Source organism: Lonchura striata, chromosome 3 (assembly GCF_046129695.1).
Source record: "Lonchura striata isolate bLonStr1 chromosome 3, bLonStr1.mat, whole genome shotgun sequence".
NCBI classification, from domain to species: Eukaryota; Metazoa; Chordata; class Aves; order Passeriformes; family Estrildidae; genus Lonchura; species Lonchura striata.
The window spans coordinates 16,468,511-16,491,101 of record NC_134605.1 but is presented as its reverse complement, the minus strand read 5'-3'; the positions used below and the strand labels follow the sequence as shown (position 1 = coordinate 16,491,101).

Sequence of the window (22,591 nt, the reverse complement as noted above, 5' to 3'; positions counted from 1 at the left end):
AAAAATTACTACTAGTCCATAAGCAGAAATCGAAAGCAAAAGCAAGTCTTACAAAACAGCATTGTTCTTTGGCAAGGTATTTAAATATTCTGATGTATCTGTCCTGAGACAGACAATATTCAATAAAAGAAGCACTCATTTTGGATGTTTGTCACCAGCTGCAACATAAATACATGATGGACATAAGTTGCTTAGGTTTTTTCATTCAGAAGATTAATGTGGTAGGGAAAACTAAGTGCAAAGTGAATTTCTGCAATGCGTAATGATATTTAGGTGAGACTACCTGAAGCCAGCCAAATTAGTAACTGGATATTTCATGTACTTTACCACCTTCTACTTAAAAGGTAAGGTTTATTCTACCTAGGAATATTCCAGACAGGCAAAATGATAACCTAGACTTAAATCTGCAGGTAACTTGGTAATTTGAGCACAAAAAGAATATATGTTTTATCAGTATTAAACTAATGCAACTATTACCAATTATTAATATACCTGATAAAACCATAACAGCACTCCTCATTTTTTTGATGCAATGTATCAAACACTAACTTCTTCTAGGCACTCACAATAAGTTTTTCAGTAATACAGTGTTTCTTTAAATTACAAAAAAACCATATATATGCATGTGTGTATATACACACCCATTTTTTTGACCGATTAAAACAGTTTAGTCTAAATTTTCTTCATATTTACGATGTTAAGATTAATTTTGTTTTGTAATTGAGTGCTCTTTTAACAAAAATATCTCCTATTTACTATGTTTCTACTATGGATTCTGTTTATTTTCTCAAAAGCAAAATATACAAGTGGTATTTTTGGATTGACAGTTCCATGCATCATTATTTCTACATCAAGGCAAACGTATCCCGAGAACTTGTAATAAAACACAAACATTACGATTTGCAATGATTTTTTTTTTTTTCCTGCTAAGGGTCAACTCCAAATAATACACAGCCACAGTCTCTCTGCCACAGTAAAGTCATGACTTCTCCCCAGAGCAATTACATATTTCAGTGGTCTTTCCAAAACAAACCGAAGAGGAAAATCCATTCTGCAGTACAACTGATTCTGTCATCTATGCAAGTAGTTTTACTTATCCTAACTATAGCAAACTTTAACGATCCCAGCAAGGAAGGATTTGCAGGAAATTACAGCTCCAAATATTGATATCCAAGTAAGAATCAGTTTTGTCAGGGCAGGGACTTCAGATTTTGGCCTGCCTGCACTTCTGGAGGCGAATCTGGCAGGAAGTGGAAGGGGAAGCAACGCACTTGGGGCCGGGATAAGCTGCTTGGCAGGAAGCAAGGGAAGACAGCTACAGGCCAGTCAGCAAGATAATGGATACAATCCAACCTCACAGCAACAAGGAGAAAAAGACGTTTGACTTTGATTTTTAGCTCCAAATTCAAACAATGGGATTAATGGTACTCTGCTGTTTTTCCTCCCATTGTGGCAAGGCATAAAACAAGCTTTTTGTTTGGTTTAGCAAGAGAAGACACTACTTGTATGCACTGGTACCTAGAGCTGTGCATAATCAAGCCCCACACAAAGAAGTACAGGACAAATTAAGGCTTAAGTGCCTACAAGGACAGGTGGGATTTCCACAAGAACCTAAATGAGTTAGGTGGCTATATCTCAGGTTAATTAAAGAGCATAAGGAGAAAAAGCCTTATATTGACACTTAGTTCTGTGGGTGTTTGCTTCAAGACACCGTTTGCCTGACTGCCCCAACTTTTCCACTGGCTTCACTAGAAGGAGCTACTAACAATAGCAACAAAGTGAAAAAACAAAACAAAACAAAAAAAAGTCTTCAAAAATTACAAAATTTTTTCATCATAATTACTGAGATTTTGTGCCCATTTCTTAGAAAATGACCTCCTGAAATACTACTGTTTGCACAGCTACACAAAAGTAGCAGCAAATTTCCAAAAAGAGAACACTACAACAATCCTTTTAAACTGCAACTACATAATCTTTAACAGCACATTCATGTTCTGCTCATCTCTGATTAATGTACACCAACTAAAGTCCAGCCTCAGCTGTTATTTGAGGAAGGACTACATGGGAAAAGAAGGAAAATATTTAGTTGGGTGCTATAAAAATAGGAAACTAGCAATAAAATTTAGATCCTCCTGAATTTAACAATGCCATTATTTAACTTTATTCTGAATAATCCTTAACAGAAGCTTCCATTTTCTAACTAATTAAAAACCTCAACCATACATCTCCCAGAAAGAAAAGAAGAATGAATAAAAGAAAATCCAACATCAATACCATAAAACTGAAGAAATAGATTCCAGATGTTTAAAAGGCAGATTCTTTCCTTAGTCTCTCTAAAGTAGGTATGAAATTGGAAGACTGGATTCCTTCCATGTTGTCTTCCAAGTATCTTATTGATGTAAAATTGTTTCTGTGGAACTGGGCTGCCTTCATTACAATCACAGAAGAAATACTGTGTGCTTCATGCTATCCAGCTTCATGCTATTATTCAGACCGGAAATGCTACAAGAATTTCAGTCTTAATTGTGCTATGGCAAATCCAACCCTCTTTCAATTTTTCATGCAGTCCTTTAATACCAGTAATGTTGGCAGTAGCAGTATTGTTACAAGGACTCAGTATGAAACTATCATGTAAATACAACCCTGAGTGATGGTAGCTGTTACTTCAACAGCATCTGGTATTCCCGATTCAGAAAAATAATTTGGTAACATGATAGTTCCATTTTAATACTTTATATTGTTAAAAGAGTTTGGACAAAGAAATTAAGAAGATGCAAGTTCTCAGCTATAACTTCTATAGTCTGTGTGTCTGCAATATACACAACAAAGGAAAACTGCTTTGACTACTCTTACTATGTACTGAATCAGGAGTTCTGTTCACTAGGAAAAAACTATGAAGACTGCAGAGAAACTGTGTAGAATGTATTGGACAGTATTCATTGCACCAGCTTTTCACAAGGTTATTTGTAATTATTTTCCTCTAAAGGCAGAAGCAATAAAATTAAATACTCTCCAGTGCTTTCCATAGTTCTTTCTGTGTAGCTAAACTGGCATAGAAGAAAGATCTTTGTATTTCCCATTCCAAATATTTCACCGTATTCCTATTCTCAGTTTGTCAGAAAACACAATGACAACTCAAGTGATCTGTCCAGTCAGTGACAAGAGTTCCAATAATGCCTGCCAAGATCCAGGAAAAACCACAGAGACACAGGCTCATGCTATTTCACAGCTCATAGCCCAAGTCAGCCTTTCTGGTGCAATACAGAATTACAAAGCTGTAAGTAACGGTGCAAAGAAACAGAAACATGAATAGCTGGACCACAACCTAATGTGGCAAGTGGCTTGGCTATCCTGGTGGAAATGCTGTGAGTTCCCTCAGAGAAAGCATCAAACAAGGTATTACTGCACCTGTGAAGTCTCCCTCCCCTTTTCCCAGTCAAAAAAATTAGGAAAAGTACTTGAACAACATAGGATTTTCTTGCATCACTTAGTCACACACTGAGGCACAGATAAGGGAAATGCTTAATCTACCTAAGAGGAGTTAAATAACTTATAGTAAGGTACACATTCTTCTGAAATGACCCTGTCAAACCCTCCAAAGCAGTATCTTAACAAGAGATGAAATTTCTGGTACTGATTGTATCCCACAAAGACTACATGAGTAAGTAAAATATTTCTTATATAAGTTACATATGTGATTTTTCCCTAAGTATGCAGAATTCTTGCTCTCTAGTAATAAAGGCCTGGAATGAAACTGACTATTCAAAACAAAAAACACAAACCAAAACAACAAAACCCAAACAAACTATAATTAAAGAACTTGAATCTTCAAATCCTGAAATCATTAGTTAGTAGAGTCTTCATAAAATCATAGACTCATTTAGACTGAAAAATACCTTTAAGATGTTGCATCCAATCACTAATCCAGCATTGCCACATCCACGACTAAAAAGACACATGTCCCTAAGTGCTACATCTACAGGTCTTTTAAATACCTTCAGGGATGGTGACCCAACCACTTCATGAGCAGCTTATTTTGATGTACAAATTTTTCCTGATGCTCAACCAAAACCTCCCCGAGCACAACTTGAATCAGCTTCTGTTTCACTTTGACTTTGATCATTTAAAATCAGATTTGAAATCCAGTACACCACCACACACTAGGGAAAAAATCCCCAAGAATTATTTTTTATTAATGGTCAATTTGTCACTGTCAAATTTAGAAGTTTACCTACTGACTAATAACTCCTGCATTTGTACACAAAGTATTGTATTCAGTAAAATGCTCTGAGAGAGGATTTTGAAAAAGGACTTGACTATAACTTAGGAACTATAGACAGCAAAAACATTTTAACAACAATGAATCCTTAAAATACACAACACCTCCCCCAGCCTAAAAATTTATTTACTATTTGAAACAGGGATAAATGCTTTTCATTAAGTGCAAGCTCATTACATCACCAAGTGTGCTTTCTAGTCTTTCAATTTAGAGTGTGCAGTTAACTCAAGAGAAGATACAAATCTAAATCTCAAGTCTTTATAAAGCTCTTTCTTTTAAGGAATGCTTCTACTTATATTAGCTTTGCAGCACAACAGAGACACTCCAGTGCATTAACAAACTTCTCTGGAAAACTGAAGAACCTTGCCCAAAGTCAGGATGGCAAATGTACAGATCACTCCAATTATGGGGTTTAACCAAACAATCCCAGACTCAAAAATGTTATAATAAAATGGGTTCATTATTTTTATTAATATTTAGCATTAATATTACCTTGCCTGAAGTACTGTATTTGCACAAGTCTCAAAGTGTATTTAATATAACTATTTCTGTTCACTCAAAAAACTCTGAGCACACAAAAACTGCATGCTCTAAACCAAATATCTGCCATTATAGATATTCCCAAAATCTGCTGCAACTATGGAGTGCATACAAATGAATTATAGAAATCACTTAGAATTATTTATAAACTTCAACTCTACTTTTCGTCAAAAACACTTTAAAGCATTTAAAAGTAAAGAAAAACTTGTTTAGTCCACAAACTATTCTAAAACCAAAGTCAATCAGATATTGAAACTCAAGGTGCTGTAGTTGAAAAATTAAAATAACTCCTGGCTATTTAAATTTTACTTCCTGCATTTGCAGCAAATGAGACCTTTTTACTTCTCTTTTTCTCTGTTCAGCAGGGATGATGTGTGACTCTCATGCTGACATTTATGAAGCACCAAAATATTTGTGAACTCTGCTTCTGAATATTAAATATAATGCTAATTGAACACATAGCAGTGCATTGCTGGTTTACTTTGTCAACTGAAATGCAAAGGACTTTTAGAATCAGGTTTGATGCTTTGCCTGAGGCAAAGCATCAAACCTGATTCTAAAATTCTCACCTCTGCCTGTGGAGCTCTCTTTAAATGAGAAGACAATTCCACAGAGATATCTGATTTTTACCAAGCCCCAAATAAAGTCCTGACACAGGATTACCAGGAGAACTGGACTGTTAGATGGGCATTCTTTCAAACAGAACACGAGATGTTTCCAGGTCTGTCACACTATAGTTACGTTTTACACCTATTACAGCATAATATCTAGGATTTGAAGAACCATGACCAAAGTCTGAAGATGATTATACATTCACAGAGTTTCATTTTTCTCAAGTCTAAATAGGAAATAAAATTATTTCTTCCTGTCTTGCCTTACAGTAGTGCTGTACAAATGTAAATGATTACATTGCTCTGAAAAGGAGAAGTACAGCTGCTTCCAGTGTTTTAGGTAGAGGTGAACAAATACCCTGGGTCATTTTTATCTACTACAGAATGTTCATGAATTGCAATGGAAGATGTTTCCTTTAAATAGCACCATTCACAGCACAGCAGACTTCATGGTGAAGTTAAAAAATGCTGTATATTGAAGATTTTCTAAAAACACCGAGTCTAATAAAATGCTTCAAAATTCACTGGAAAGATCCTGTTTCCAGGTACTGATCTGGAAACTATAACAGAGGAGTAAAAAAAGGACTATTTCTTAGCATTCCTTGACAATACTGTAATATAAATAAGGTTTTGTTTTGTTTTTTTTTTAATCTCACCTTTCTTGGAGGATGGAGCCCCACTGGTGCAACCTGGAGTTATTAAAATTCCTCAGATTTATTCAGGTTGAGTATTTTGATGCTGGTATTATTTGACCATTTATCAATGCTTAAGCTTAGTGTGTGCATGTGTGTAGATGTTACAGAAGTATCATTTCCTTAAAAATATCCTTCATCCATACTATACAAGAATTCAAGGATCCACACAGCACACAATAGCTGCAAGTCTAAAGTATCTGTCAGTTTGTTTGTTAAAGCTGCTAGTGCACATTAAAAAAATCTATATTTTACATTATTCCTGACATCTATCATCTATAATTCACTTTTTTGATAAATACATGTAAGACATACAGCAGAAATAGTGAATGCAAACTGAAGAATAGAATAAAAAAAGGAGACAAAGTAGCAGGTAGGGCTTGGAGTATATATCTCAGCTTGCTGTATTGCCCTTAGTATTGCCCTTCTAAAAATTGTGAAAAATAATGAAAGTATTTAATCTTCCTTTTTGAACTTTGCAGCTTCCTTTTAAAAACCCTAACTTGCAAGTGAAGCAAGATTTACACAGTCATTTTTAATTCCAGAGACTGCCTTTTACAGTGGCAAAACAACTTTTCCCACCACAGGTACAGAGAGTTCACAAAAAGCCTCATATAGTTTGACCTTTCAAGACTATATTTAAAGAATACAGATTTTTGACACTCCAGCTGTTTATACTACTGTAAAAATTGTATTTTAAAAACAGTAGTAGATTTTCAGGCTAAGTTGAAGGCATTTGGTTCATGCTATTCACAGAACAAGTAAGTTTTCATAATACAGCTGAAGCATGGAATATCCAGGAATGTGGCTAGACCTGTGTTTAATGTGTGTATTTCCTCATTTATCCACTCTCTAGCCGATTAATCAGAATATCTTATACCAAGACCTTTTGCCTCAATTACCCTAACAATAAATAGGTTTCACTATTGCTGGGAAAGAGGGAAAAAATCTATTCAGAGCATATTACTGCACCAGCAAAAGTGTAGAGCAAAACAGTAACAAATCATAAGAGTAGAGGTTATGTATTTAATGAAGTGCAACAAAAAAGTTGCACCCCAAGTTCTAATATTATATGCATTTTCCACATCACAGTATACAGTGAGTGTAGGACTCACCCAGGTTGTCTTCTATTATGAAATAGCTAGCCATACAGATTTCACAAAATATATTTATATTTGAAAACTTACTACTAGATCATGCTTCACTTATGTATGAAAACACCACTATAGCTTTCAGTGTGATACATTTCTCCCATTTTCTTCAAAAAACATACTAGGCATATGGAGTGATAAAATTAAACATTCCTATTCCAAAGGCCCTGCATGATTTTGTTAAAAAAACAAAAAACAAAACAAAAAAAAACCCAACATATGGAAATCAGAGCTTTTACCACATAAATGGAAAAGAGAGCTACAGCAGTTGAGAACATGGTATGTATATGAGTTTCAATCCTTTTCCAGTCTAACATAGTTTTCTTTAAGAAAGTACAAACTCTTCCAGTACAATATGAAGGTGCCTTTAAGCCAAATCTTCTATCTATGTCTTGCTGCCTGCAAAGCATTTATTTTGGCAAGTGGCTAAAAGTCTGCCAAGGAAAGGTTACTGATCTTTGCCTGAAAAACTCAAGCCAGCTTTATACAGTAAGGGCTTAGTACAAACACACAATGCTTACCAGATGTTCAATCAGCTAACTGGATGCAATCCAAGGGATGGCTATAAATCCATGGAGAGATGTTCCTTATGAAGGCATTTGCCACACAAAGTTAAATTTATATAAGCACCCTTTGGAGAACCTCTACACTGAGCAGTGCAGTTTAAAAGGCTCATGCACTAACAGACTGAACTGTCACCAAGTGCTGATTTGTGTCTGCACAGATACCTTTAAAAGGAAATTTGGGGTTTAACTGTTAACCTGCAAGGTTCATTTTCCCAGATAAATGCCTGGGCCATTACTCAAGTCAGTGTCAACTGGCAAGAGTCAAAAACTTAACATGAACTCAGCCTATTATTTCACAGCTCCTCTTCTCAGGCTTTCCAGTTATTGTCACTTGGGTAAAAACACTAAAATGTCTGCTCTCAGATGCCATGATACCAATGGGTGAAATTTTGTATCAGAAGAAATACATCACCTACTGCACCCAACAGCAAATATACACCAGAGTCAGGTATTCCAGTTATCTACTGACATTTTCTAAGAGACTGGGGGAAAATAAGAGATTTAGAGTGGTTCATTTGAGAGGAAGAAGTTGTCTGACTGGGCAATGCAACCTAAAAATCTCCATAATGGTATAAAAGCAATGCTTGGGAAGCTTTTTGGTGGATTTTGAATTTCATTGGTTGGTTTGCTTAAAAAAACAAAAAAGCCAAACTAGAAACTTGATATCTGGATGGTTAAAGATTTCTTATAGTTGTAAAAAAAAAAAAAGTCATAAAAAAGATAAATAATTTCAAAAAGAGAAAAACAACCTGGAAAAAACTTTTTTGTACTAAGCATTCACACATTAGCACTGATGTATTTTATATTTAAACCAAATAATACTCAAGATAAAAAGCATAGTAGTAGTAGCTTTGCATTATTCCTCCTAAGAAAAGAAAATAAAGGTATAGCAGAAGGAAAAAAACTCACAAATCAGTTTGTTTCTTTGATTTTAACCTTTCCTCTCAGTTATAGTTTGAATGAGTGCTGATCTGATAGTGAAGAAATGAAAACCTGAATGGGGGGGAAAACTAATTCCCCAAACCCTATCTACATAAAACCAAAGCTTCAAAGGAAATAGGTTCTCAGTTGATATGCTACATAAGGAATTTTGAAAAGGAAGATTGTGGTTAAGCCTGTTGTTATTGTTTGCTGTTTTTCTCTTAGAGCACAGAAACCAGCAGAAGGAAAGCCAAAAAGCCAGTGTAGGACTCTACCTTTATCCAAGCTGTGAATAAAAATGTGAAATTATATCTTAGGTTGAAGTCCTTCTTACTGAGACTGAACAAAGCAGAGCAATCAATGTGTGCCTGGTTTTTCTGACTGGGTATTTTGCTTTACAGCAGGAAGAGAGAAAAGCTTTAAAATATTGACACTTCAAACCCTCTATCTCCCTGAGCACATGATATTCCCAAGAACTTCTAGGGGAAGCTGTGTGGAAGAGCTCTAACTTGCAAACCTACATGAGTCAAGTGACTGAAGACAAAAACTGACCAGTTAGCATTGCCAGTTCACCACTGTCCTGTTCACATAGTTTCTGATTATTTTAATTCCCTGCAAAAGCATCAGCCTTGAATCTAAAAAAATGTAATGTTCAAGTGGCTTGCCGAGTCTCAGTAAATAGTTTCACAGATGTCAAACATTATCCTTACTTTACAGATACTTTACATTTTACTACTTCAAGACTGCTTGCTCCAATGCCACAACAGGTCTTTTTGTGCAGATCCTTTCTGCTTCACCTACATCTCTGGAAAAGCTACAGAAGCTCCTTAAGTCCCCTCTGAGAGATCCATACTGTGACTAAACCACTGGCCCTCCCCAGACTCCCTAGGGGTCTGCCTAAGACATTTCCAACACTCAGCATCTTCTCAAATATTAACATACAGAGAAAAGTAAAAATGAGTGCAAGTTGAATGCTCAGTCAAATTCTGGGGAGCAAAATAAGAGACAAGAAGTTTTTAATAGTGAACCTATAATGACTGTGACTTTTTTCCATGCATTTACTGTAAGTGAATGAGTTATTAAAAAAAAAAAAAGTTTCTTCATCCATAAATTCAGAAAAAACACGAGAATTCTCTCACTGCCTGTTCATCACCCCAAGATCAGCAGCTGATGGCTACAAGGAACTGACAAACAGCCTGTAAAATTATATTTGCAATAGAAGATATTAGTGAAAGAAACCACTACTCTTCAGTAACACAAATTCCTGAAACAACCAAGCAAACATGCTTCCTGATTCAGATTTGGAGATCTCTGATTCAGCACCTTTCACTGTTCTCTGTTCAAACAGTGCCTGGCACAACCAGATCTCATTCACTGAGCCCTCATAGCACAAGCAGCAGAATTAATGATGATAATGACAACTACAAGTACTTCAAGGAAAAGCACTGGCAAAGAGGAATTGTAGAGAAAGTTTGTATCCTGCGGGATATTTTTTGTGAAAATATTTTTCTATTTTGATTTTTGCAAAAGGATGCTACAACACAGAACAGAAATGCAACTTTTCTTGCTATATCAATTCTACTGAAGTTGAATGCCTGAAACAAATCCTCTGGATATTTTGATTAACGAGCTGTACCTATGTTACTGATCTATCAAGTATGGGACAAAAAAAGGGCATTAAGAATCATTCTCTGCTTCTACTAATACATTTTTCATGCAGACCTTCTGTCCTGACATACCAATCAACAATAACTGTATTTACAAACCTGAGAGCCTTGACGTAAATGAGCTAAGAAGAACTGGAAAACCTCCTACAAATTCATATATTTTGAATTACATGTTAAATACAGAACTTGGTGCTGACTTCTAAGGACATTTTTTTTTTTTTTTCTATTTCAATGTAAAAAGGTCAGATAATAAATGTAAAAAAATTGTTTCCATTCACAAAATACTATGACTTCAGCTAGCAGGCTTTACTGTAAAATATCACCTTATGGTTCTTCATCTTGTGCAATTTTAGTATCTTACAACCAGATGAATCTGAAGAGGAATGTATTAGAAGCTGTGGTATTTTATTGCAATTCAACTGCCCACTCAAAAATGGGGAATCTGTGATTTTATAGAAAGACAACTCCATAATGCAAATACCTAACAATGGTAAATAATCATTACAAGTAATTAGACATAGAACACAGAAAGAGTTTTGAATAGTTCTTAAATTTGTATTACATGTTACCTATAATAGACACAGTTAAGAAAGAAAACTGATATGTCAAGGTCATTCTGAAGTTGTCCACAGTTGATATAAGATTGAAATATTTCAAATGGTAACTTAAGAATTAAACTGGCAGAAAGCTTCTGCAAGTCTATGTTTGTGTCCCATACAAACCAGTAATTTCAAAGAAAAAAGAAACCTTCAATGACAAATGCAGCAGGCAGGTCACAAGCTCTTAAATATAGCAGCACCTGTCTTTCAGTACATATAAAACTGACTTTGCTGAAAACATTTTTAATTATTCCTCCAGCAATTTACATCTCTTACCCATTTGAGGGCCATCTGTTACTCCAGTTTGGAAATCAAATCATTGCATCATCGTATTAGTTAAGTTTTAAACTTTAGCCTGCATTTGGATTCTAATCTGCTATACTGGAGTTCTTAAGAATTTATCAAATAATTCAAAAAAACTTTACTTACAAAGCTCTGTAAGAACTAAAAGAAAAAGATGAAAAAAAATAGACACTGCCAAAGCATGCCAATAACAAAGTTAGTGAGTACACTTCAGTACAGAAATAGTGCATACACTACAGCAACACTGAATTAATATAGAAAATCAATATGACCTTGCACAACAAGCAGCACTGAAGAAATGAATAAGGCAGCAAGTCTTGCAGATCCTCCTGTTCACTGACAGACTGATACAGACACATCCTTCTCCATAGCCCAGGAAGAAGGTCAAGACTCAAGACTAAAAACCTGTGCAATCACTAGCTGTAGTTTGCAAAGTAAGAGAATAAATACAATGGATCTTTTCCACGCTAATTCCTTTTTACAAACACCAGCCTACTATAAACTTTGTTTTTCTTATAAACTAAATGTTTACTTAACAGCAGAATTGACTGATTGCATGCTTTGCAAGACTGACAAACTATTCTGGTAGAATAATAAATGCAACCACCCACAATCTGATTTGGTCTCCCAAAAGCAAGCTATCAGAAATGCTTAAAGATGCTATGTGCTTGCATATGGCACAGTACATATCTATGTTCCAAATTCCAGCTCATACTGTTGGTGTGTCAGGCTCTGAGAAGCCACATTTACTTGTTTGACCAAAGTGATTTGTTTTTGAAATGTCTCTTAAAGTTCTGGACAGGCAGTTCCTTAAGCACTTAAAAAGATTTAAAGAAATCCAACCAAATAATTAAAATTATAAATAGAACTTTATCGATTAACTGTTGCAGTTATTTCAGGCTGTGAATAGACACCTTAGCGCATATCTATATTTGGGAAGGTTCCACAGATACAGTTGCTTCCATTCACAGAAAACAAATACAGATTTACTCTAAATGCACAGACCTGTTTTAAATAAAGTAAACCTAGAGAAGTTAAATAACCTTGCAGATCAGTTCTGGCAAAGGAAGGGTAAAGATTTGACTCACAGGTGTTACAAAAATAGTGCTTACATAGTTTCAAATGAAGAATTAAGAAGAGTTATTTTAAGAGCTGTTTTCTCACCCTCTTCCTATGTCAACATCACCAAAACAGTAAATTATTTTGCAGAACAGATTTGGAAGCACAATATGGAAACCTTCATGTTTTAGTAGAAAAATTTAAATCCTAACTTTTGAGAACATCACCGTCTGTGTGAAAAACAGTTTATTTAGCATTTTCTTTTCAGTATGTGGGCTGGACAGTTCCTACTACCGAATTTACAGAAGATTGCTTGTTTCTGCACTGATAGGGATGATGAGTAACTATTTATTTTAGCATTCAGAAACTATAAAGCTGTTCCAAAACAGGATTAGTGTAAAAAGGTGAAGATAAAAACACTCCTCTTGGGTTTGTTGTTGCTCTTGTGAGGGCTTTTCATGTAGCTTGCTTTCCACTGCTTAGACTTCAGCACCTGTGTTTTCCAATCCTTTTCTGCTTTAAAGACTAGAACTGAATGGAAGCAAGTTCTAGAATTTTTTTTTTCAGAACAAAACTAAATTGCCTGAAATTTGAACAATCCATTGGAAACTTCAAGTAGCAAAGCCAGCAACTCTACTGTTCTTTCTCTAGCTCCATGTAAAAATATTGGCCAGATGCTGATATTGATATGCTCAACAAGTCTGTTTCTACCTAGGGAGAGGCAGAAGTTCCCTTTACCTGCCTTTTTAATCTACCAGATTTCCATCTGTTCTGCACACCTAAGCCACACAAGTCCATGAATGATTCAGCTTAGACAAGGGGGAGAGGAGGAACAGGAATCATGTGCTTTTGTTGAGGAAGTCAGCTTATAACTGTTGCCATTGTTTTGCCACACAAATGCAAATAGTGCAGAGGGATAAGCAATCTGGCAGCTGGGACTAAGTGGCAATTGGATTCTAAGAGGTATATGATAACAACATAAACTTACTTTCAATTTATATACCAATTTACTCACATAAGAGCTCACTTGGACAAATAGGACTTTTGCCTTTTAGAGGCAGTATAGTAGAGAACAATGTTTTTGTCCAAATGGATTGAACTAATCTTAAGTCAATTATACCAAAAGAGAACTTAGATTCCTGTCTGAAAAAGCTTTTAGATGTGTCACATTACTGACTGCTGGTAACTAGAAACCTGCTTATATAACGTTGGAGAAACAAGTCCAATTTTCAGTACACAGCATTACAGACAAGAGTGGATGGAGTGTATATAGCACATTTTTGCAAGAAACATGCAACTTGATTGCTTCCTTCAGTTAAAATTGTTGCTATGAGTATTTCTATTTTCATAAATTGCCTATTTTCCCCCTCCAAAATTCCAGGTGAAAGAGTAATACCCATTTGTGCATCATGAAAAGATTACTATGTACTTTTGCTATTCACAGCGACAACTGGAGTGCAAAAAACAAGATCCTGGTTCAGAAATTTAGTCAAGAGCAGCAATCACTTCAACCAACACATGCCACTCAAAAGTGATGCACCAAGTACAACTTCATATTCCTTTCATATTCAAGAAATACAGATCAACTACAATGAACTGGCCCATTGAATTAATAAAATACCTCTCAGGTACATTATCTTTACCTATGTATATATGTACATAAAATAAAAGAGGTTACTTTTGAAACATGCAGAATAAGCTGCTTTCCTTGTGGTCTAGGTGTTTCTGTTCACTACACAAGGATGCACATAGTTGTTATGTTAAACTAGGTGCTTCAATAACACAACTAAATACCCAAAATTACTCAGGCAACAGTCCTAATAAAACAGCCCCATAATAAGATTCCATAGTATCATTATAAAAATTGCTTACAAGCACTGAATAAACCTAGTCTGCTTTCTTTTGTGAGTAAAACTGGAACCCCTCTAGAGAACTTCACAATACTTCTACACAATACTTCTCTTCTTCTAGTTATTTAATTGCATGGGAAAGTTCAAAAATATACAATTTCTATTGCATTTTGTAAGTGTACCAAGTTCTCCAATTTCTACCAAATTAAATTCTACCTCGACTAAATATCACAGCATATGTCACAGCTGAGACAGCCATGACACGCAGAGCGTTACTGTACAATAGCAGAAAAGCTTCAACCGATACAGAGCAACCTCATACCCCTCCAGAAGCCTTCAAGCATCTGCTTGTGTTCTTTAGCCCAGCCTTTTATGCCCTCACGGTTCATCCTCTGCACCTGTGTGCCCTCTGTTCCCTTTGGTGGTTGGTCAGTGCACCTCGGCTCTCCGTGGCTCATTGCTGTCAGTGCTGTTCACCTGTTTCTCACAGCTGTGCCCACTGGGGATGAGGCTTGGCTGCAGTCCCACTGCCAATGACCACAAACTGTGTGCCTACAACTAAATCCTCTTGATCTTCCTGAGGGCTTCCCATAAGCTGTTTTTCCTCACTGGCCTGCTTCCATTTGTGTGTTCCCCACCAATGCTACTGTAGTGACACAAATTTCTTTCCAAGTCTCTTTCAAGTGTCACAGGGTAGTGTAGCACATAACAAAGGAGACATATAGGATAGCCAGTTTTTACTTTCCCTTGTAAAAGGTTAGAGAGTTTTAAACCACTTTTGAAGAACCTCATAACACCATTCTTCCTGCCTTTTGACAGTCTAACACACTTGAATGCATCTCAGGATGAAATAGTAACAGCAGGCTCACCCGGGTATCAATTAGCTATCAGTGGAACATCTAGATCTATGGCAGAATCACACCAGTGCCTTGAACCACATTTCAGCTGATCACTGTCATGGTAGTCAGAAAGATATGTGGAAACTACTATTTAATTGATATTTTCTTCAATATGCAGGAAGAAAAAAATGATAGAGCACATTTTATGTAGGTACAAACAGAGGCTATAAGATAAAGTTTGTTTTCAAAATTCAGGATTTATAGCAATATGTGTTTTTGCAAGCTACTCCTCATAGCTGGTTAGAGTGCAGCAATTCATTATAAAGAACAGAAAGATAAACATGCTCTTCTGCCGTTTCTCCACTGTGCCAGGCAAAATAATTTCATTTCATAGCATTTTTGGTTTCAGCTCCTGTCAGGGTTCATGTGAATCTTCTTTATGTACTGTGAACTGACGATAACCTCATTTCAGTGAACTCCACGAGCTACTGGGGGAAGCTGATCAAAGCTGATTGCTGGACATAATTTAAGATAATCAATCATCTAGGCCATTTTGGCAGACAGGCTGTCACCAAGTGCATGACTAAGGCACACAGATTTGCTTCTTCATATATTATCTTATTCCTACCATAGACAGCAGAAAATTATTTTTAGAATGTTTCTTAAGAATGTAATAAATATTTCTGTTCCATATTTGGGTATTTTCCAACATGTAACTGCTATGCCATAAAAATAAAAACACCTCATATGATTACAATATTCTGGTCATTATTTTACTTGAAATGGAAAAATACCAAATATTAGAATAATTTTAAAAGCAAATAAATTCCTGTCCCTTATTTTTGACATCTTATCCTTTCTATCTACACAATGGTTAGTATTCTTCCAAAAACTAAGGAATTTGGAAGTTTCCTCTGGAAATTAGCACTACTAAATATGATCATTTCATTATGGTCATTTTAGTTGGTATTGTTACCATCAGTGATTAACAGGGTAAGATGAAGTGCAACTTGCTTACTGACTCAAAGGCAGAGAACAAAATGTGCTCATTTTAACTTGAGCTAATACAGATTTGAGGATATCAGCACACACCTCTTCCAATACTTTCATTGCAGAGACCCTTGGAGATTCCATTCATGAAAGAGTAAGATAAAATATTGGAAGTCCCTACCTTCACCTGATGATCCTGAAAGGTCTATGATGACATAAACTCTCCCTTCTGGCTCCAAGTCAATCTGTAATCAAGAAGAGAAAAAGAAAAAAAAAAATCAAACTTAGAATGGCTCCCAAAGCAAGTGACTGCACATGCAGGAAACAAGAAGTTTCCAAACCTCACAAAGTCAAGGTGTAAGCAGAACACATTCTGCACCAATACAGCCTCCTTTTGCAAAGAGGTGCTGAGGGCCCTGCACCTTCACTGGAATAAAAAAGAAGTGTGCACGCTTGGAAAGCTTGAGCTCAGTGAATTTTACATTTCAAATATTTAATGTACTGTTCCGACATATATTTGTGCCACTATTTTAAAGAAAATCAAAAGGTGCCACAACTGAGCAAGTTTTTTACTGTTATTTATACTGAGCCCAGATATACAAATGTGGAAAACACGCTGTGACAGCAAGACAGATCAGCTCTGGTCACAGAATGGAGGAAATGAACACACACAGTTCATACAGCCGGTTAACACGTGTTTATAATACCCCTTTTGTGTCCTCACTGGGAGAAAGAAATACATGCTTTATGCTCTTTTTCTGAAACACAAAATTTGTTTATTTCTGCACCATTCTGGTGGATTTTAAGGAGTCTGTACCCATGAGGAGATCACTTTCACTCAGCATGAAATACAGGTGCTCAGTATCAAGCTGCTGTACTTCCCAGATTTCACAGGCTATGAGAATAAGCTCCAGTTTAGGCACCACATATTACAGATCTTCCTGTATTTTATCACAAGTTTCATCAGCAAATCTAAATATTGTTGGATTTGAGTATCTTAATGGTACACACAACAAATTAAAAACTATTTTTCTGCCACACATCTCTGAAAAATAAAACTGTAACTAAAATATTATGTAATCAGTAGCTTCTACTCTAACACAGCAGTTACCATCACATGATTTCAGAGCCTGAATTATGTGATGTTCTGTACATTAATACTGTATTTTCAACCTATTTTAGTAGGAAAACCACAGAGGTAAGATTGCAAGGGACCTTGTGTGCCAGGACCTGTCCTGTGTCACACTGCTCCGGACAGGAGCAGGTGGTCAAGGAGGCACCAGGGCAGCCCCAGCCTGTCCATCAGACCCATTGCTGGGGATGGGGGCAGGCAGGGCCAGACCCAGGCAGGGATGGGTGCTCTGCTCTCTCAGCAGGAACCCCAGAACCTGCCCAACGCTGCTGCTGCTGCTCTGAGGCACCTGCACGCAGAGGTTGTGGCTGGGAACGGGCGCTCTCCCTCCCTCCTCACCACAGCCTCCCCTCCCAAAGCAGGGGAAGGCGGCCTTGCCTCCCCCATGCCAGCAGGTGACACCGAGCTGACCCTCTCCTGCCACAGGGGACATCAGGGTACAGCGCCAGGCCAGCAGGAGATCACACTAACAACAGGAGACCAACCTGTGGCGCTTCACAAATGAGCGAGTAAATGAGGGGACACCAGAACACCATGGCTATGCCAGGCTTTGCCAGCCTACTTCAAGTGGGCAGCCCCGTGGGGCCGCCTATTTTGTCTCCAGGTTTCTCTCATCACCTGAGAGGACTTGACAAGAGAGGCTTTTCCCTCTCTTTCAGGACATGGTTGCTGAATGCATCAACATGATGCAAGCTCCTCCTTCCACTGACCACAGTCCTCCAAGAGGGCCGGGAGAAGAGTTCACGGGTCCTGCTGATGTCATCGGACCAGCGGATCAAGAAAATGATCTCAGCGGCTGTATTGTAAATAGACCAGGCAGGAAATAATGTCAGCAAGGCCAGGGGTTACCCAAGGGAGAGGAAAATGAAAGCGTGGGTGTCTGGTTTTTTTATAAATAATAGTGTCGAATATCCAAAAAAGACGTTTTTAACAATTCCTGAATTGGCAACATGAGTTTTGTGAGGGAGTTTTTGGGGAAGTTTTTGGTTTTTTGAGTTTTGTTTTAAATAAAGCTGCTGATCTTGAAATACTGCTCCTCTCACTTTGCCAGTTTTAAATAAGAAAAATATTAGAAGATCAGAAGCACAGGTGCGTGAATAGACTTTGATGTCTATGCTGAGGGAGGCTTTTGAAAAAATGCTATAGCACTCAACAGATGGCTGTATTAAAGACAGACATGTCTAATGCTCTGTTTGTATCAGCACTATACACTGTTTGGTTAAGCTTTCAGTAAAATACTTTATGCAGTTCAAATCCCACTGTGCACGCACACACATAAACCCCCAACATCATCTCCGCAGAAGAATCAGGCATCTGGACAAGTTACTGACCACCATCACAAAATCTCTGTTCTGCCCCTTTAATTACAAACAGTATTGGAAGCAACTCAAGAAAAAGACTGGAGGCCTGAAACCAAGTTTCCATTACCCAGCAAGTAGACTGTTTCAATTTACATTTTATTAGAAGTGATGCTTAATGATTTTGAATTGGAAATTTTGCTGATGCTCTAAGAAAAATGAACCATTTATAGAAGAAAGTCTCTTTTACAAAGAAAGCATGTTTCAGTCTTCGTATGTTCAAATGCCAGTAAGAATGAAATGGACATATTCTTATTTTTAGATTCATTAAATACTCACATTTCATTTCAGTGAGTACTTGCACTGATAATCTTATCAGTCATATAATTAGTACTTTTGCCAGAAGCCAGCAGCTCAGCTGTCACAGCTAACCCTACATATGAAGACCCCAACAAAAGCAGAATACCCTAGACTTATAGGAACCCTTCTCTCCTTCTCAGGTCTTTCATGTATCAAGACAAATGGAGGAAAAAAGGACCAATTCAATCTTAATTATACATTAAAAACATCTAATTTAATGCCTAGAAACATAATGGCATAAATACCTCCAAAATACTAGAATATGCATGCTTTTTCTTTTCAGTCTGTGCATTAAGCTATGCTTAGATTCTGCAATGTCATTCTGTAAATAAGTACCAAAAGATGCATACACCAAAATCCAAAGTTCCCATGCATTTTCACCAAATGTCATGAAAGCTTATCACATGTGAAATGCCCTTAGACATATGTAACCAGAAACAGAATGACTGGCCTAATTCAGCTGACTAGAACAGGCATCCTTGAAAGCAATGGAAATAGTTGGAGAACAGCAAGTCTGATTACGACCTTTCTCTTTGACTAAAAATACTTCTCTCCGAATGCAGCCTAGCTTTTATACGTGCAGAGAGAACTTATGAGGAGACATCTAAAAAAGACATTACTGTTCAAAAGAAAACAGGGAACAAGGCAAGTTGCAAACTAGGGATAGGACAGAGGAGTTGATAAAAGAGCAGCTTTGCTGTAAGCAAAACACATGGCAAAATATGTGCCTTGCACACATACGTCACATTTGCCACATGCAGCAAAAGATGTAACAACTATGAGCAAAATCTTTGATCACCAAAACATTTTACCCTCTTACTGACCCATGCTATTTCTGTGACTTTTGTTGAAATATAGTTTTAGCATGTGCAAGTAACATTAATTAAAAATGTAATTTAAACAACTTCTATATTCTTCAAATAATAAAATCTGGCAGCATACTGAGATGAGTACAATCATTGCTGGAAACCAAAAAATCCAGGCCTGAATAAAACCTATTAGTAGCCTGTTTCAGGGAACAAAAGGCAACCATCCATAAAACCAGACATATTTTCAGAGGAAAAAAACCATGTTGAAACCAAGGCCAAGCTTCAGCATATTGAAGGCATTTATATAGTTTCACAGTCATTAATGGATTTTATTTTCAACACCCATCTGAGACAGTTTGCCATATGCAAAATGGGATACTCCCAAAGGCACAAGCTAGACTAAATGACTTTCTGGCAAGTAATACAAGAAGGCTATGGTTAAACAAGAACTGAACTCTGCTCTCTGGAGGCTCAAACTGCCCACTGGACTATTCCTCAGTTAAGCTTCTCTTTGTCCAGCAATACACATCCTGTCTTCTAGCAGTATCAAACACTACCAAGAACTTCTTTTTTCTCTTTTTTCAGACAGCTTTAATGGGTACATATCTAGGATGCAATTTCTTTTCTTTTTCATTTATATAATACTCACTGGTAAAAACAATACCAAACAAAGTATGCTGAAATATTTCTCTGCAGCATTTTCAATGGATCATAAATCTTTGGTAACCTGGAGTAATGCAAAATTTAATCAAACTATGCAGAAGATTGTGAAAATGGTCCTGTTTTTCCTCAAGGTTTGTTTTTGCAAGTTTTTAACACCTTAGTGTTCTGAAAAACTGAGCCCTAAACTCAGCTAGAAGTTCACCATTTTCCTCCTCTCAGGTGTAAGACATTATTTCCCACCCCTAAAAACATATAACTTGGAGAGAATTCTCTTAGATCAAGATTTTCTAAGGAAACCAAACACTCTCTAATCTTAAAAGGACTAAGAATATTAGAATATGCTACGGATTTACTTGTGTTGCACTGCTGCTTGATATTTGAATATGAATGAGATTTTATGTACAGCCTGAATAATTCCATCAGAATTTGGGGGTGTTCTTTCCATTCCATTTGACAGCATCAGCACAGATTTTGCATGTTCTATGGCACAAACTGAGACCTGTTGTAAGCAAATGACAAACCACTGTCTTCAGTGGCTCAGTGCCCCACTGCCATAGGGCTTCCTTTGATTACGACAGAGTCCATCAGCCACCAATGTTCCAACACAAGGATGTCACCCGAGATTTAGTGACACTGTACTCATTTAAAAGCCAGCCTGTCTCAAGAGAAATTTAAGGACAGTCGTTGACATAAATCCAGATCTGAAATAAAAAAATGAGTGGACAAATGCAAAATTTGAAATTCCCAAAATCAGAAAGGATGAGAAAGTCTTACTCTGATCCTCCTTAGCTAGACAGTATATGGAACACAGCACAACCCCTTCAAACCTAAAGCTCTTGAGGATTTTGGCAACAGTATAAATGTAAATGTACTGTATAAGCCACAGAAAGAATTAAAGCATAAAACCTGCTTTGCACCTCTTCTTGTGATGTTCTAGGATTATCTGATATTTGGGTAGCTTAATGCATAAACCTCAGAGCACATGCTCTATCACTGCAGATGGTTATTTGATTCATGTCAGACCTGGGAGGTCAGTATGGTTTAACCCTTCTTGAGTGTAGCAAAGTCTCTTGTTGAACACACTTCTTTGAAAGAAGAAGGGAAGAGATTGTGCTTAAAGTGCTGATAGCTGCAAAGGCTGAAGGGGAGGCATTCCTCTGTCTTTTGTTTCCGAGGTACTTAACTAATTTTGGTAAATATTATTTCCATGAGAATGCATATGAAAATCAGAACAGTTATAATCTAGTAGAAAATGACTGGAAAGTCTGTGCTGGTCTTTTGTTCTTTAGTCACAAGATTTTTTGTGTTTCAATTCAAATAGCTAATAGAGTACCTATTTTAACTTATTAAAAAGAAAATAAAACATTAACAGTGATACTTTTCAATATAGCCAAAATGACTGGAGCCCAAGTAATTTAAAAACTTTCAAACCCACCATGATTATTGTAATGGACGCAAACTCTTGACCCAAGGAACAGCCAGATGTATGATTAAACTTGCAAACTTGCCCCAGCCTTTATACCTGAATCACTATCAAGCTCATCTGAAATGAACAGGTTTGCAATAAGGTCCATAAGGTCAGCAAAATAGCTGAGCAAATGTTATTTATTACTAGTATCTGAAAACTAAGAATTTTACACATTACATCATTAATTACATGAGTAAACTTGACTTTCAAAAGAAATTACCCAGGAAATATAATGAGGAAACTTTCTTGACTCTCCATGTACATCCATGATGTTTATCACCCCACCAGCCTCTCGCTCTTCTGGCAAAGGCGGCAGGAAAATTCGGAGTCAGTGCACTGCTACAATGTTCACAAATCTGCCTTTCATTATGAACATTACATATTTGATTATTATAATTAGAGAGAAACGTAACACAGCTTGACACATTGTAATTGACCACAGTGACATACATAAAGGTTCAGAAATTCTGGCCACAGGGGATTCTATCAATTATTTACCCATATTCCAAAGTCAACAAAGAAACATCAAACATCCTGCATGACCTACAGAAAACATCAAACACTTTTCAGTGCCAGACACATGCACTGACATAATACAGAACAGCAGCAGCCAGGGAGAAACAAGATTCAGCTGAAATAACCCACAGTATTCAGAAAACAATTCTAAAACAAGGATCCTTCCATAACTTAATAAAGCATATACTGACACTCAGTTGTGGTGTCCTGAATCACATGTGCTATCACCTTGGTCTTTCATGATTTGTTGTGCCTAAGCAACATTTTTGAATGCAAAG

General features: G+C 36.8%; 1 protein-coding gene across 2 annotated transcripts in view; it reads right to left on the bottom strand.

Annotated features, from left to right (window-relative positions):
- Nucleotides 1–22,591, bottom strand: part of PRKCE (protein kinase C epsilon) — a 287,758-nt gene that overhangs the window by 173,299 nt on the left and 91,868 nt on the right. For both annotated transcript variants that reach the window (XM_031504268.2, XM_031504267.2), the window contains exon 2: nucleotides 16,249–16,312. In XM_031504268.2, the coding sequence (XP_031360128.1) occupies nucleotides 16,249–16,312 (64 nt within the window). The remainder of the gene's footprint in view (nucleotides 1–16,248; nucleotides 16,313–22,591) is intronic.